Genomic DNA, 15079 nt, shown 5'->3' on the forward strand with positions numbered 1-15079 from the left:
TCCTCATTAGGTACGTGGAGTATCAGGTGGTCCTCATTAGGTACGTGGAGTATCAGGGGGTCCTCATAAGGTACGTGGAGTATCAGGGGGTCCTCATTAGGTACGTGGAGTATCAGGGGGTCCTCATAAGGTACGTGGAGTATCAGGAGGTCCTCATTAGGTACGTGGAGTATCAGGTGGTCCTCATTAGGTACGTGGAGTATCAGGGGGTCCTCATTAGGTACGTGTAGCTGGTGAGACCAGAGGGCATTGGGGGGCGGGGGGGTCCTCAGAGATGGTGCCGGGGGTCTAAGGAATAGGTAAGGAATACCTAGGATAGGATAAAGTAATCCTTCTAACCCCCCCCCCCCCCCCCCTTAAAAGAGTTAGATGCACTATTGTAAAGTGGTTGTTCCACTGGATATCATAAGGTGAATGCACCAATTTGTAAGTCGCTCTGGATAAGAGCGTCTGCTAAATGACTTAAATGTAAATGTAATGTAATGTCTACAATTTTAGTGGAGTACAATTTTTAAAATGACGTTCTCATGTGCAGCATCTTATCAGGCATAGAAAAGTTTGGGCAAAAAAGTTGTGAGTGGAGGGTGATTGGGGTTAATGGGGACTAGACTTGACCAACATATAGACACAGATTTCCACTGATGTTTACTGCACCTGAGCACAGCTAGATGTGTGTTTTCCATAGATTTGTGCAGATTGGAGGGGGCTCATGCATTTCTATGAAATCCCACAGCAGGCTCTGGAAGAAAGCAGGGAGATGCACAGACCACATACACACATAGACAATTCTGCTCTCATTCACTCACTTCTGTCCTCATTAAAAAGCAATTTCTCAGAAGCTCTCTTCATTCCACAGACTATTTTTGTAAGATTATTTTTCAGACTATTTTTGTAAGACTATAATTGAGGGAGAGCACATGTTTCTGCTTAAATGTCCCCCTGTCTGAGGCAGACATTCCCGTTCAAGCTGTTTATTAAGGATGTTATAGGATGTTTTACACCTATTTCACATCTTTTACCTGTCACATCTTCACTCTAAAGCTGAGCCAGCAGGTACCTTTCTGTGGCACCTTGATGACTGCTTATTGTTCTTTGATTATTGGAATTCTAATATTACACGTTGTCTGTCACTTTGTTTGTATGTGTGTGTTGGTCTTAATGCTGAGGCTCTGCATCTGAAGAAAGAGTCGCTGTCTGATTGAGCTGGGATGCGTTTTACTTTAGTCTCAGTGTTGTCTCAGTGTTCCACATGGAACGCCGAGAGGGCTCGTTAAAACGGACAGCGTGGCGTCGCTAAGGCAGTGATGTGCTCTGATTTTGGGTCAGAGCGACAAGATAGTCCCTTAGGGAAAGCTCTGAGGGCAGAGAGTGTGTAGAGATGTGTGTGTGTGTGTGTGTGTGTGTGTGTGTGTGTGTGTGTGTGTGTGTGTGTGTGTGTGTGTGTGTGTGTGTGTGTGTGTGTGTGTGTGTGTGTGTGTGTGTGTGTGTGTGTGTGTGTGTGTGTGTGAGAGAGAGAGAGAGTGAGTGTGTACATACGTGCATGTGTGTGGCATTCTTATCTGTGGGTAACAGCAACAAGCTTTGGCACTTCAATGTCTCTCTCGACTCTCCCTGACGGTCTCTCTCTCATTCTCCATATCTGTTCCTCTCTCTCCCTCACTTTCTTTCTCTCGTTTTCCTCAGTCTCCTTCACATTCTCTATTCACTACGTCTCTTTCTTTCTATCTTTTATTTCTCTCTGTCCCTTGACATCACGATCACAGGCTCTCTTGACATGCCCAGGCTTGAATGCTCTGCTGGGTCTGATAATCCTCCTGGGTGCAAAGCTTCTCATCTGCACCTACAGTACCAGTCAAAGTTTGGACACACCTACTCATTAAAGGGTTTTTATTTTTTATTACTTTCTACATTGTAGAATAATAGTGAAGACATCAAAACTATGAAATAACACACATGGAATCATGTAGTAACCAACAAAAATATTTTATATTTGAGATTCTTCAAAGTAGCCACCCTTTGCCTTGATGACAGCTTTGCACACTCTTGGCATTCTCTCAATTCTCTCAACCAGAATTATCTCAATTCTCTCAACAGGTGTGCCTTGTTAAAAGTTAATTTGTGGAATTTCTTTCCTTCTTAATGCATTTGAGCCAATCAGCTGTGTTGTGACAAGGTAGGGGTGGTATACAGAAGATAGCCCTATTTGGTAAAAGACCAAGTCCATATTATGGCAAGAACAGCTCAAATGAGCAAAGAGAAACAACAGTCCATCATTCCTTTAAGACATGAAGGTCAGTCAATATGGAAAATGTCAAGAACTTTTAAAGTTTCTTCAATTGCAATCGCAAAAACCATCAAGCGCTATGATGAAACTGGCTCTTATGAGGACCGCCACAGGAAAGAAAAACACAGAGTTACCTTTACTGCAGAGGATAACTTCATTAGAGTTACCAGCCTCAGAAATTGCAGCCCAAATAAATGCTTCACAGAGTTCAAGTAACAGACACATCTCAACATCAACTCTTCAGAGGAGACTGCGTGAATCAGTACTAAAGGACAGTACTAAAGGACACCAACAAGAAGAGACTTGCTTGGGCCAAGAAACACGAGAAATCTATCCTTTGGTCTGATGAGTCCAAATTTGAGATTTTTGGTTCCAACCGCTGTGTCTGTGAAATGCAGAGTAGGTGAAGGGATGATCTCCGCATGTGTGGTTCCCACCGTGAAGCATGGAGGAGGAGATGTGATGGTGTGGGGGTGCTTAGCTGGTGACACTTTCTGTGATTTATTTAGAATTCAAGGCACACTCAAGGCACACTTAACCAACATGGATACCACAGCATTCTGCAGCAATACCCCATCCCATCAGGTTTGCACTTAGTGGGACTATCATTTGTTTTTCAACTGGACAATGACCCGACACACCTCCAGGCTGTGTAAGGGCTATTTGACCAAGTAGGAGTGTGATGGAGTGCTGCATGAGATGACCTGGTCTCCACAATCACCCAACCTCAACCAATTGAGATGGTTTGGAATGAGTTGGACCGCAGAGTGAAGGAAAAGCATATGAGGGAACTCCTTCAAGACTTTTGGAAAAGCATTCCAGGTGAAACTGGTTGAGAGAATGCCAAGAGTGTGCAAAGTTGTCATCAAGGCAAAGGGTGGCTACCTTGAAGAATCTAAAATCATAAATACATTTTGATTTGTTTAACACTTTTTTAATTTCTACATGATTCCATATGTGTTATTTCATAGTTTGGATGTCTTCACTATTATTCTACAACGTAGAAAATAGTACAAATAAAGAAAAACCCTTGAATGAGTAGGTGTGTCCAGACTTTTGACTGGTACTCTATGTCACACTCCCTAACATCCCTCTGTACCCACTAATTGGCCTGCTCGTATTAACAAGCAGATGGCCCGAGTAAGCAGGTCATCTGTGCGGAATGGATAATGGTCTAATAGCTATCCTGAAAGCACGTTGAAGAGTGGATGGATACTGGGTCAAAGCCTTCCACTTTTCGGTTGACTTCCATAGTTCGCCACGTGAATGCTTAGCTATTTGCATTTCTATCCTTCTGCTTGGATGGACGGAAAGAATAGACAGTGACAATAGCCTGGGCTAATGTCCTCATCAATGCGCACAAATGCAATTTCACCAATGAGGAGACCACCTCCGGCCATTTCGAGTACTGTACAAATGGCAGCCCAATGAAATCGCCAAACATCGAGCAATAGTATTAGGCTGTGACTGGATGATGGATAAAGTGGTCCATCTTGGTGACTGAGGAGATGAGACTTGATTTGATTTCATGGAAGTGCTTTGAATGACCGTAAAGAGAAACCACCTCTCCGTGCTGTGTCTAATCCTCGCACAGGTTAGTCAAGGTCGTTTTTCTCAGTACTCGAAAGCGTGTTGCCTTCCCGAAAAGAACCCTTCAAGACTAATTAGAATGTGACCAACGAGCCACTAATGGTGCTGCTTTGATGACTTCATTTAAATGCAGCGACAGGTTGGGGGAATTCAGTGTGAGAGCATCTTTGACACTCCAGACACTCCACTCTCACTCTCTGGTTCTGGTTGTGTTAGGCTTTCAGGGCAAATGTTTTAACAGTCTTTCATTATAGAGATGTAGAAGTATACATGCAGATATAAAAGTGGATATACACTGTTTGTATATTTAACAGTATATTGCACAGTACTCTTGGACCTATAAAAGGAGGCCCTGAAGAGGATTGGCGAGGTATATGATAAAAGTCCTTCATTTCTGACTTCTAAGAGAAAAAGTCCTCTCCTCACAAAGCTCTAAGGGACTTTCATGTTTCTCTGCAAGGAACAACACGCTAGTGTCCCTTGTTGTTTCAAAGACAAAGTGACGCAGCGACAGCTGGGAGAGCTTGGCTTGGGGACAGCTATGGGCAAGCAGGCGCCTCTTTAGCGTAGCGTAGCATAGCATGTCACAGGATCTGCGGGGATGCAGTGTAGTGTAGTGTAGCGCTGCTGCCAGGGGCCAAACCTAACCAACGCTGAATAACTAAACCCTGGTACCCAGTCAGCCGCACTGGTGTAAAGCACTTACAAGAGTCAAATTGGGTCAGGGGTGAAACAAGATGAGAGTGTATGTGTGTGTGTGTGTTTGAATGATTCATTTGTTTACATATACAGCATGCTGTGCTTTCACCAGAAAGGGTGAGAGCAGAGTCAAAAATCTAAAAATATCCCCCACATATCTCCTTGTACGAGCAGTGCACCGCTTTGTAAGCTTGTGGAAACTTCATCATAGTCTTATCGTCAAAAATACACAGCCGCTAATTGAGGTGCCCTGACGTGGTCAGTCTCAGCGGTGGTGACGTACAAACTGTAGACCTCAATCAAAACAGAGCGGGGCGATTCCCATTCTCTCAGCTTACATCTCATAGGGTGGTTGGAGAATGGGCTTTACTGTGTGGCCCTAAAATAACTTGCAGTTCAAACTAGTCCATAGACGGCACACACATCAGTCAGAGTACCCTCTGTGTGAAGTCCAGTAATCCTCAGAGAGATGCTCTTCCTTTTGAACTTCCATTATTTTCCATTCAGGGAAAGTGTGAAGTTCTGCAGGTTATACATTATCTGTGACTAGAGAGGGAAGGACTTGACAAAAGCACTTTAGGACATGGTATGGAAGCTGGTATCTACTGCCACTTTTGTAGATGACAAAGCAGTCACAGGACATTGAGTTTTTTTGCATCTTTCATCACTGTGTATGGCAGGTATTGTTATGTGGCTCATAATCAATGCCAAAGCTTTCAGGCAGAGGAAACCTCCTACGCACAGTCGCCGCGGGTGAAACGCTCCGAGAGGAACATCGACTGCCACCCGTCTCGCTCCTCCGGTCCCCAGCAGCACCTGCCTCTAATTACACTCAAAGAAACGTAATGATCTTAATGCTCCTCGCCTCATCAGCACCACTTTACCGTTCCCGCCTGACAATCACCCCGCGTTGCGTGTTGTTGGCGCCCCGAGCAGATTCTCCAAGGCTCCAAGTAGACGCGAGAAATCATGAGAAGTGAGCCGCACACTCCACCTCGCAGGACGTAAACACTTGAGATTCGTAAGCCCAAGTCGTGACAAGTGATAAGTAAGCCCAATCACCTAGGTGCAGATGAGGCTATTTTAAGAGGCCGATTACAACTTGAGGCACATTGTGCATTTTGAAAACTTTGGGTAGTTTTCATTAGCTCTAGGTCACACATTACAATGAGCAATAATGTCTCCGGAATTTTCTGATTAACTCGTCTGACTTTATGGCCACAGGGCATCCTTTCAATGAGTAGATTCAGAAATCTTCAAGCTTGAACGCTTCGATCAAATGTTCTGAAGCGTACATATTCCCCACTAGTACCGATTTCAGTCATTTCGGTGACTTTTGCCGAGGGTATTAACTGACATATTATGCATACCTCATTTTTGCACTGACATCATTTGATTGCCTGTAGGCATATTAATATCTTCTGCTTTGCTCTGTGTGGATTATGAGGACATTCAACTAAGAGCGTTATTGTCTCATTAGAATATCATTGTCCTGGAACAATTGAAACCAGCATGGATGATATCCACATAAGTTGTGCTTGTACCATCATGGCTCTGTACAAACTCTAACCCTGACTCTTTTGTCCCCCAGTTTCTTGGACTTCCCCCGATATTGTTTGGTTGCATGGTCGTTCTGTGGGTTTTATGATATTATGAGTACACTAACTTCTACCCAGAGCCAAAGATAAACCTTGTCACCAGAAATCCAGGAAAATCACAGAGTAAGAATGTTATTGCTCTTCTGTCCTCCAGGTTCTTTGTGAACTTCCCATCGGCCAAGCAGTACTTCAGCCAGTTTCAGGACATGGATGACCCAGAGGAGATGGAGCGCAGTGTCCAGCTGAGGCACCACGCCCGCCGGGTGATGGGCGCCATCAACACGGTGGTGGAGAACCTCCACGACCCAGAGAAAGTGTCCTCTGTTCTGGCTCTGGTGGGCAAGGCGCATGCTGTCAAACACAAGGTGGAGCCTATGTACTTTAAGGTGAGGGCGTGGCTTGTCTGTGTTAATGGTCCCTAATGTCCCTCTGAAAGGTTTTGAGTGGAGAGGACGGAAGTTGCGTTGCTCTGTTTCAAGTTGAGGCCAACTGGAAAGGCTTTGAGGGCGCTTTTGTTAGATGAGATTGCTCTCCTCCATTTTTACTCCTCTTTCTTCATCTACCAATTTTTATTTTTTACTTACATCTTGCCATCCTCTTCCTCTCACTTTTCTCCTCATTGTTAATCTCACTTCCTCCCTTTCTCCATCTCTCAGATCCTGTGTGGTGTAATGCTGGAGGTGTTTTCGGAGGACTTCCCAGAATTCTTCACGGCAGAAGTGCAAATGGTGTGGACCAAACTGATGGGGGCGGTGTACTGGCATGTGACGGGCGCCTACACAGAGGTTGGCTGGGTGCAGATCTCCAGCTCGGCAGTGTGAGGGGCGATAGCAGGGGAGTGCAGGGCTGTAACGGTCTGCATGGATCCTGAAGGGGAAGTTTGGTCTCTGTAATGCCCCTGTCCAAGAAAAATGAAGGGAACAGGGATGGAGGAAGGTGATTTTTAGGGCTGCGACTGTTCATAGAATATCTTGTTGTGTTCAACTTTTAGGGGAGTCGTTCCCCTCTCCCTACTGACTCATTGTGTGTACTTTACTGTATAGCCCCTGAGGTGTTGTCTGTATAGCCCCTGAGTTGTTGTCTGTATAGCTCCTGGGATGTTGTCTGTATAGCGTACAGTAAGTGAGTGTGTTTATTCTCTTATGCCCTCATTCAACACTCATTGTAGTATCGTAAATCTTCAATGTTTTCAAGGGAACTAAGGGCTCCATTTTAGGGAGTTTTGTTGCTCACTGAAAGTATGCCACTTTGGATTCCCAAACACACCCTGTCTCTTTCCATGCCCATCTCATGCACTATACAAACACACCCATCTGCTAACACCCTGTCCATACAGCAATTGGCTATTTTAATTTATTAAACAGTTTCAAAGTGATGGGATAGAGCCACAGGCTGACAGACCACTGTTAGGGTATCGTCTCCTCTTTATAAGCATGCACGCACGAGCACACACACACACACACACACTCACACACGTACACTGCTCTGCCAACTTTGACCACCCATATGCTAATATTTACAGAGCATTTACTTGGTTTACATTTCCTCATTAAGAAACGGACTCCGGAGGTCTCTGGAAATACAACGGACCCTTTGAAGTAGCATCAGTATATATGTTTACCTAGGGTAAGAAAAAAGATTCATATCGACCATATCTAATATACTAAGCACTCTACAACCCTACCAAGAGGTCTAGACACTTTGGTACAGTTTAAACCATGTTGGGTTGGCATGCACAATACGACGACACAAGTTGGAGCCCTACTCCCAACTTTTCCCCTGAATACACTACAAATGGATTTTGAATGTCAGTTTAGATCCAATCTCCTCTGTGTCTCTGATGGTAACTCCTGCGCTCTGGTCTCTCTCGGCTTTGTCATTTACCATTAACGAGGGAGTAATGGGGCTCCGCTCTTCCTCTTCTGGTCATTCATCAAATATCTCCCCTACTCTCTCATCCTTTCTTTCCTCTGGCCAAGTGCTGAGAGAAAACATCCCTCTATCTGCTTTGCTACCATGGCTACTTGGCTAATAATATAATTCTACTCATATTCTACTGCCTTCTCCTTTGTTGTTCCTTTGGAGGCCAGCAGTAATGTTCCAAGATGAAGGATATACAGTAGGCGTACATGGCTGATAAATAACTGATACAGGAAGTCGAGCTAATAAAATATGACAAAGTCATTCAGCAAGAGACAAGTGGCTGTAGATGAGAGGAAACGAGGTGGATTACTGTAGAAGTTCTTGTATATAATACATTCTCTCTCCCATTACACCTACAGTACAAAACACGCACCAGTCTCACACTGTTAGCAAAACATTTGACGTACAACCCCGTTAGAGGTCAGGCTCCTCTGTTCCTCTGAGTAGCTCGGGATGTAGGAGTATTTGTGTTAGGCCTGAACCACCCGACAGGTTGTTTATTAAACCCATGTCACCCATAATTCACAAAATGGCTACATAATCTTTTTTCTCCCTTCAGCTGTAAGCTCGTACCCTCCATCTGCAGAGTTTTCCTCCCTGACACTCTCTCGTGAACACACACACACACACACACACACACACACACACTTAAGCATATGTAGACATCATATACTACATCTGGGACTTCTTGTTGTGATTTGTTTTTTTTGTCAGTCAATTTTAAAGCTTGGACTTTATATTTTTCTAAATATAAAAAACAAAATGATTATCTGTATATGTATTTGGAATACTGTATATGACTGAGATTATATACATTTGTTGACTGTGGGAGTGGTTTTGTGCTGTTTTAGCATGTTTGCACAGCCTACTACAGACGTGTACCTTTGCAGACCTGGTGAAATTACCTATCAATGACTATCAATAAAGTGATAATTACCTACACTTGTTTCAGGGGGGTGAACTGTCTTTTAATGTGTTACCATATACTGTAGGTTTTATGTATTTTAATGTGTCTGGAATATATCTGCCAAGAGTATACAGTTGAAGTCGGAAGTTTACATACACCTTTGCCAAAAACATTTAAACTCAGTTTTTCACAATTACTGACATTTAATCCAAGTAAAAAGTCCCTGTCTTAGGTCAGTTAGGATCACCACTTTATTTTAAGAATGTGAAATGTCAGAATAATAGTAGAGAGAATTGTTTATTTCAGCTTTTATTTCATCATATTCCCAGTGGGTCAGAAGTTACCATACATTCAATTAGTATTTGGTAGCATTGCCTTTAAATTGTTTAACCTAGGTCAAACGTTTCGGGTAGCCTTTTACAACCTTCCCATAATAAGTTGAGTGCATTTTGGCCCATTACTCCTGACAGAGCTGGTGTAACCGAGTCAGGTTTGTAGGCCTCCTTGCTCGCACATGCTTTTTCAGTTCTGCCCACACATTATCTATACGATTGAGGTTAAGGTTTTGTGATGGCCACTCCAATACCTTGACTGTGTTGTCCTTAAGCCATTTTGCCACAACTTTGGATGTATGCTTGGGGTCATTGTCCATTTGGAAGACCCATTTGCGACCAAGCTTTAACTTCCTGACTGATGTCTTGAGATGTTGCTTCAATATATCCACATAATTTTACTACCTCATGATGCCATCTATTTTGTGAAGTGCACCAGTCCCTCCTGCAGCAAAGCACCCCCACAACATGTTGCTGCCACCCCCGTGCTTCACAGTTGGGGTGGTGTTCTTTAGCTTGCAAGCCTCCCCCTTTTTCCTCCAAACATAATGATGGTAATTATGGCCAAACAGTTCTATTTTTGTTTCATCAGACCAGAGGACATTTCTACAAAAAGTACGATCTTTGTCCCCATGTGCAGTTGCAAAACATAGTCTGGCTTTTTCAACGGCGGTTTTGGAGCAGTGGAGTCTTCCTTGCTGAGCGGCCTTTCAGGTTATGTGGATATAGATACTTTTGTACCTGTTTCCTCCAGCATCTTCATCTCTAGGAGACAGAACGCGTCTCCTTCCTGAGCAGTATGACAGATGCGTGGTCCCATGGTGTTTATTCTTGCGTACTATTGTTTGTACTGATGAACATGGTACCTTCAGGCCTTTGGAAATTGTTCCCAAGGATGAACCAGACTTGTGGAGGTCTACAATTGTTTTTCTGAGGTTCTGAGGTAGTTTTTTTTACTTCTAACCCACTGGAATTGTGATACAGTGAGATATAAATGAAATAATCTGTCTGTAAACAATTGTTGGAAAAATTACTTGTGTCATGCACAAAGTAGATGTCTTAACTGACTTGCCAAAACTCTAGTTTGTTAACAAGAAATATGTGGAGTAGTTGAAAAACGAGTTTTAATGACTCCATCCTAAGTGTTTGTAAACTTCCGACTTCAACTGTATATGTTGACTATCAAATCAAACTTTATTTGTCACATTCGCCGAATACAACAAGTGTAGACTTTACCGTGAAAGGCTTACTTACAAGCCCTTAACCCAACAGTGCAGTTCAAGAAGAGTTAAGAAAATATTTACCAAGTAGACTAAAATAAAAAGAAATTTAAAAAAGTAACACAGTAAGAATAACAATAACGAGGTTATATATAGGGGGTACCGGTACCGAGTCAGTGTGCGGGGGTACAGGCTAGTTGAGGTAATTAGTACATGTAGGTAGGGGTGAAGTGACTATGCATAGATAATAAACAGCGAGTAGCAGAAGTGTACAAAAGGGAGGGGGGGGGGAGTTAATGTAAATAGTCCGGTGGCAATTTTATTAATTGTTCAACAGTCTTATGGCTTCAGGGTAGAAGCTGTTGAGGAGCCTTTTGGTTCTAGACTTGGCGCTCCGGTACCGCTTGCCTTGCGGTAGCAGAGAAAATAGTCTATAACTTGGGTGACTGGAGTCTCTGACAATTTTATGGGCTTTCCTCTGACACAGCCTATTGTATAGGTCCTGGATGGCAGGAAGCTTGGTCCCAGTGATGTACTGGGCCATACGCACTACCCTCTGTAGCACCTTACGGTCAGATGCCGAGCAGTTGCCATGCCAGGCGGTGATGCAACCGGTCATGATGCTCTTGAAGGTGCAGCTGTAGAACCTTTTGAGGATCTGGGGACCCATGCCAAATCTTTTCAGTCTCCTGAGGGGGAAAAGGTTTTGTCATGCCCTCTTCACGACTGCCTTGGTACATTTGGACCATGATAGTCCGTTGGTGATGTGGACACCAAGGAACTTGAAACTCTCGACCGGCTCCACTACAGCCCCGTCGATGTTAAAGTGGGCCTGTACGGCCCGCCTTTTCCTGTAGTCCATGATCAATTCCTTTGTCTTGCTCACATTGAGGGAGAGGTTGTTGTCCTGGCACCACACTGCCAGGTCTCTGACCTCCTCCCTTTAGGCCATCTCATCATTGTCGGTGATCAGGCCTACCACTGTTGTGTCGTCAGCAGTCGTGGGTGAACATGGAGTACAGGAGAGGACTAAGTACACACCCCTAAGGGGCCCCAGTGTTAAGGATCAGCGTGGCAGGTGTATTGTTGCCTACTCTTACCACCTGGGGGCAGCCTGTGAGGAAGTCCAGGATCTAGTTGCAGAAGAAGGTGTTTAGTCCCAGAGTCCTTAGCTTAGTGATGAGCTTCTTGGGCACTATGGTGTTGAACGCTGATCTATAGTCAATGAAAAGCATTCTCACACAGGTGTTCCTTTTGTCCAGGTGAGACAGAGGAGTGTGGAGTGTGATTGAGATTGTGTCACCTGTGGATCTGTTGGGGCGGTATGCGAATTGGAGTGGGTCTAGTGTGTCTGGGAGGATGCTGTTGATGTGAGCCATGACCGGCCTTCCTAAGCACTTCATGGCTACTGACGTGAGTGCTACGGGGCGGTAATCATTTACGCAGATTACCTTCACTTCCTTGGGCACAGGGACTATGGTGGTCTACGTGAAACATGTAGGTATTGACTCGGTCAGGGAGAGGTTGAAAATGTCAGTGAAGACACTTGACAGTTGGTCCGCACATGCTTTGAGTACACGTCCTGGTAATCCGTCTGGCCCAGCGGATTTGTGAATGTTGACCTGTTTAAAGGTTTTGTTCACATTGGCTACCGAGAGCGTTTTCACACAGTCATCCAGAACAGCTGGTGCTCTCGTGCATGCTTCAGTGTTTCTTGCCTCAAAGCTAGCAGAAAAGCCATTTAGCTTGTCCGGTAGGCTCGCGTCACTGGGCAGCTCCCATCTAGGTTTCCCTTTGTAGTCCGTAATAGTTTTCAAGCCCTGCAACATCCAACGAGCGTTAGAGCCGGTGTAGTAGGATTTAATCTTAATCCTGTATTGACATTTTGCTTGTTTCATGGTTCGTCTGAAGGCATAGAGGGATTTCTTATAAGCATCCGGAGTAGTCTCCCGCTCCTTGAAAGCGGCAGCTCTAGCCTTTAGCTCGATGCGGATGTTGCCTGTAATCCATGGCTTCTGGTTGGAATATGAACGTACAGTCACTGTGGGGACGACGTCGTAGATGCACTTGTTGATGAGGCCGATGACTGCGGTGGTGTACTCCTCAATGCCATTGGATGAATCCCGGAACATATTCCAGTCTGTGCTAGCAAAACAGTCCTGTAGTGTAGCAGCCGCGTCATCTGACCACTTCCGAGTCACTGGTACTTCCTGTTTTAGTTTTTGCTTGTAAGCAGAAATCAGGACGATAGAATTATGATTATATTTGCCAAATGGAGGGCGGGGGAGAGCTTTGTACGCATCTCTGTGTGTGGAGTAAAGGTGGTCTAGGATTTTTTTTCTCTGGTTGCACACAATTTGGTAAACTGATTTAAGTTTGCCTGCATTAAAGTCCCCGGCCACTAGGAGCGCCACTTCTGGGTGAGCATTTTCTTCTTTGCTTATGGCCTTATAGAGTTGGTTGAGAGCGGTCTTAGTGCCAGCTTCGTTCTGGGGTGGTAAATAGATGGCTACGAATAATATACATGAGAACTCTCTTGGTAGGTAGTGTGGTCTACAGCTTATCATAAAGTACTCTACCTCAAACGAGCAATACCTCGAGACTTCATTAATATTAGACATCGCGCACCAGCTGTTATTGACAAATAGACACACCACCCACCCCTCGTTTTACCAGAGGTAGCGTCTCTGTTCTGACAGTGCATGGAAAATCCCACTAGCTCTATATCGTTCGTATCGTTGTTGAGCCAAGTCTCGGTGAAACATGAGATGTTACAGTTTTTAATGTCCCGTTGGTAGGATAATCTTAATCGTAGGTCATCAATTTTATTTTCCAATGATTGCACGTTAGCAAGAAGAATGCTGTCAGTGGCAGTTTACTCCCTCGCCTACAGATTCTCAGAAGGCTGCCTGATCTGCGGCCGCTTTCCTGTGTCTTTTCTTCACACAAAAGGCCTGTTCCAGCGAAAGCAGGATATCCTTCTCATCTGACTCGTTAAAATAAAAAGTTTATTCCAGTCCGTGGTGAGTAATCGGTGAGTATCCAGAAGTTGTTTTCGGTCATAAGAGACGGTAGCAGCAACATTATATACACAATAAGTAAAAGAATACACAAAAAGCAAAAAAAAAGAACAAAATAGCACAATTGGTTGGGAGAATGTAAAAGCGCCATCTTCCAAGACTCTGCAGAATTTCCTATGAGTTTGTCAATTCTACTCAGTTCTCTATTCTCTTCTCTTAGATTGGCAGTCTAAGAGAAGTAGCCTGGTCCCAGATCTGTTTGTGCTATCATGTCAACTCCTTGTCACCCATTGACAATGAGCAATGGAATTGGCAAGAGCAAAAACAGATCTGGAACCAGGCTAGGCTATTTCTCTTCCCTCCACTTCTCTCCTCTGGTGAAGAAGACTGAAATAGCACACAGGACCTCTTGCCTACAGGTGCCCAGAGGTACTGGGTTTGCGAGTCCCTCTGTTTTGCTAATTCAATAATGAGATGTAAATGTCATGTATCAATGATTAACGGACGTGCCTGTTCGCTGGTTGATGTTCAGAGCAATGCTATTTATCAAAGGGCACCAGTGGGAGCTTCAAAAAGAAGGCATCCTTTTTTAAATTCCACATGGTAATGTATTCCGGGTCTCTTGCCGATATATCATCATGTACTGTGTCATCAGATGTGGTTAACCCTATATGACCCACGTGTCAAACTCATTCCACGGAGGGCCGAATGTCTGTGGATATTCCCTCCGCCCTTGTACTTGATTGATGAATTAAGGTCACTAATTAGTAAGGAACTCCACTCACCTGGTTGTCTAGGTCTTAAACCAAAAACCTGCAGACACTCAGCCTTCTGTGGAATGAGTTTCACACCCCTGTTCTATGACATGGTCAAATATATCATAACTGTAACGGCAGTCTATTTCGTCCTCCTCATTGGACGAGAAGAAGCGAGAAGGATCGGAGGACCAATTTTCAGAGTGGTAAGTTTCCATGATATTTAGTGTACACGAAAACAATACACGATACAAAATAACAAACGAACATACCGTAACTGTCCCGTGTGGCACAAACACTGACACAGGAAACAAACACCCACAAACCAAACGTGAAACCCCGGCTGCCGAAGTATGATTCTCAATCAGGGACAACGATTGACAGCTGCCTCTGATTGAGAATCATACCAGGCCGAACACAAAAATCCCAACATAGAAAACACACATAGACAACCCACCCCAACTCACGCCTTGACAATACTAAATAAATACAAAACAAGGAAAATAAGGTCAGGAACGTGACAATAACCTGGTACATTTAACCCTTATTTTACCAAGTTGCAACGACCTGGTCATGAGTTACAGTGGAGAAGAGAGTGTTTCTATGAATCAATTGAAGGCTGTGGATGATTAGGTAGTGTCACGCCCTGGCCTTAGTATTCTTTGTTTTCTTTATTATTTTAGTTAGGTCAGGGTGTGACATGGGGAATGTTTGTGTTTTGTTGGTTTTGGGTGTTTTTATGGTAAAGGGG

At 44.1% G+C, this 15079-nt stretch overlaps 1 protein-coding gene across 1 annotated transcript in view; it reads left to right on the forward strand.

The window, feature by feature from the left end:
* LOC129837929 (cytoglobin-2-like) overlaps positions 1-9036 on the forward strand; it is a 10028-nt gene extending 992 nt beyond the window's left edge. The window contains exons 2-3 of the mRNA XM_055904479.1: positions 6326-6557; positions 6828-9036. Coding sequence (XP_055760454.1) covers positions 6326-6557; positions 6828-6992 — 397 coding nt within the window. The 3' untranslated portion in view covers positions 6993-9036. The remainder of the gene's footprint in view (positions 1-6325; positions 6558-6827) is intronic.
* Positions 9037-15079: the final 6043 nt, after the last annotated feature.

The sequence above is a fragment of the Salvelinus fontinalis genome, chromosome 3 (genome assembly GCF_029448725.1).
Source record: "Salvelinus fontinalis isolate EN_2023a chromosome 3, ASM2944872v1, whole genome shotgun sequence".
Lineage (NCBI taxonomy): Eukaryota > Metazoa > Chordata > Actinopteri > Salmoniformes > Salmonidae > Salvelinus > Salvelinus fontinalis.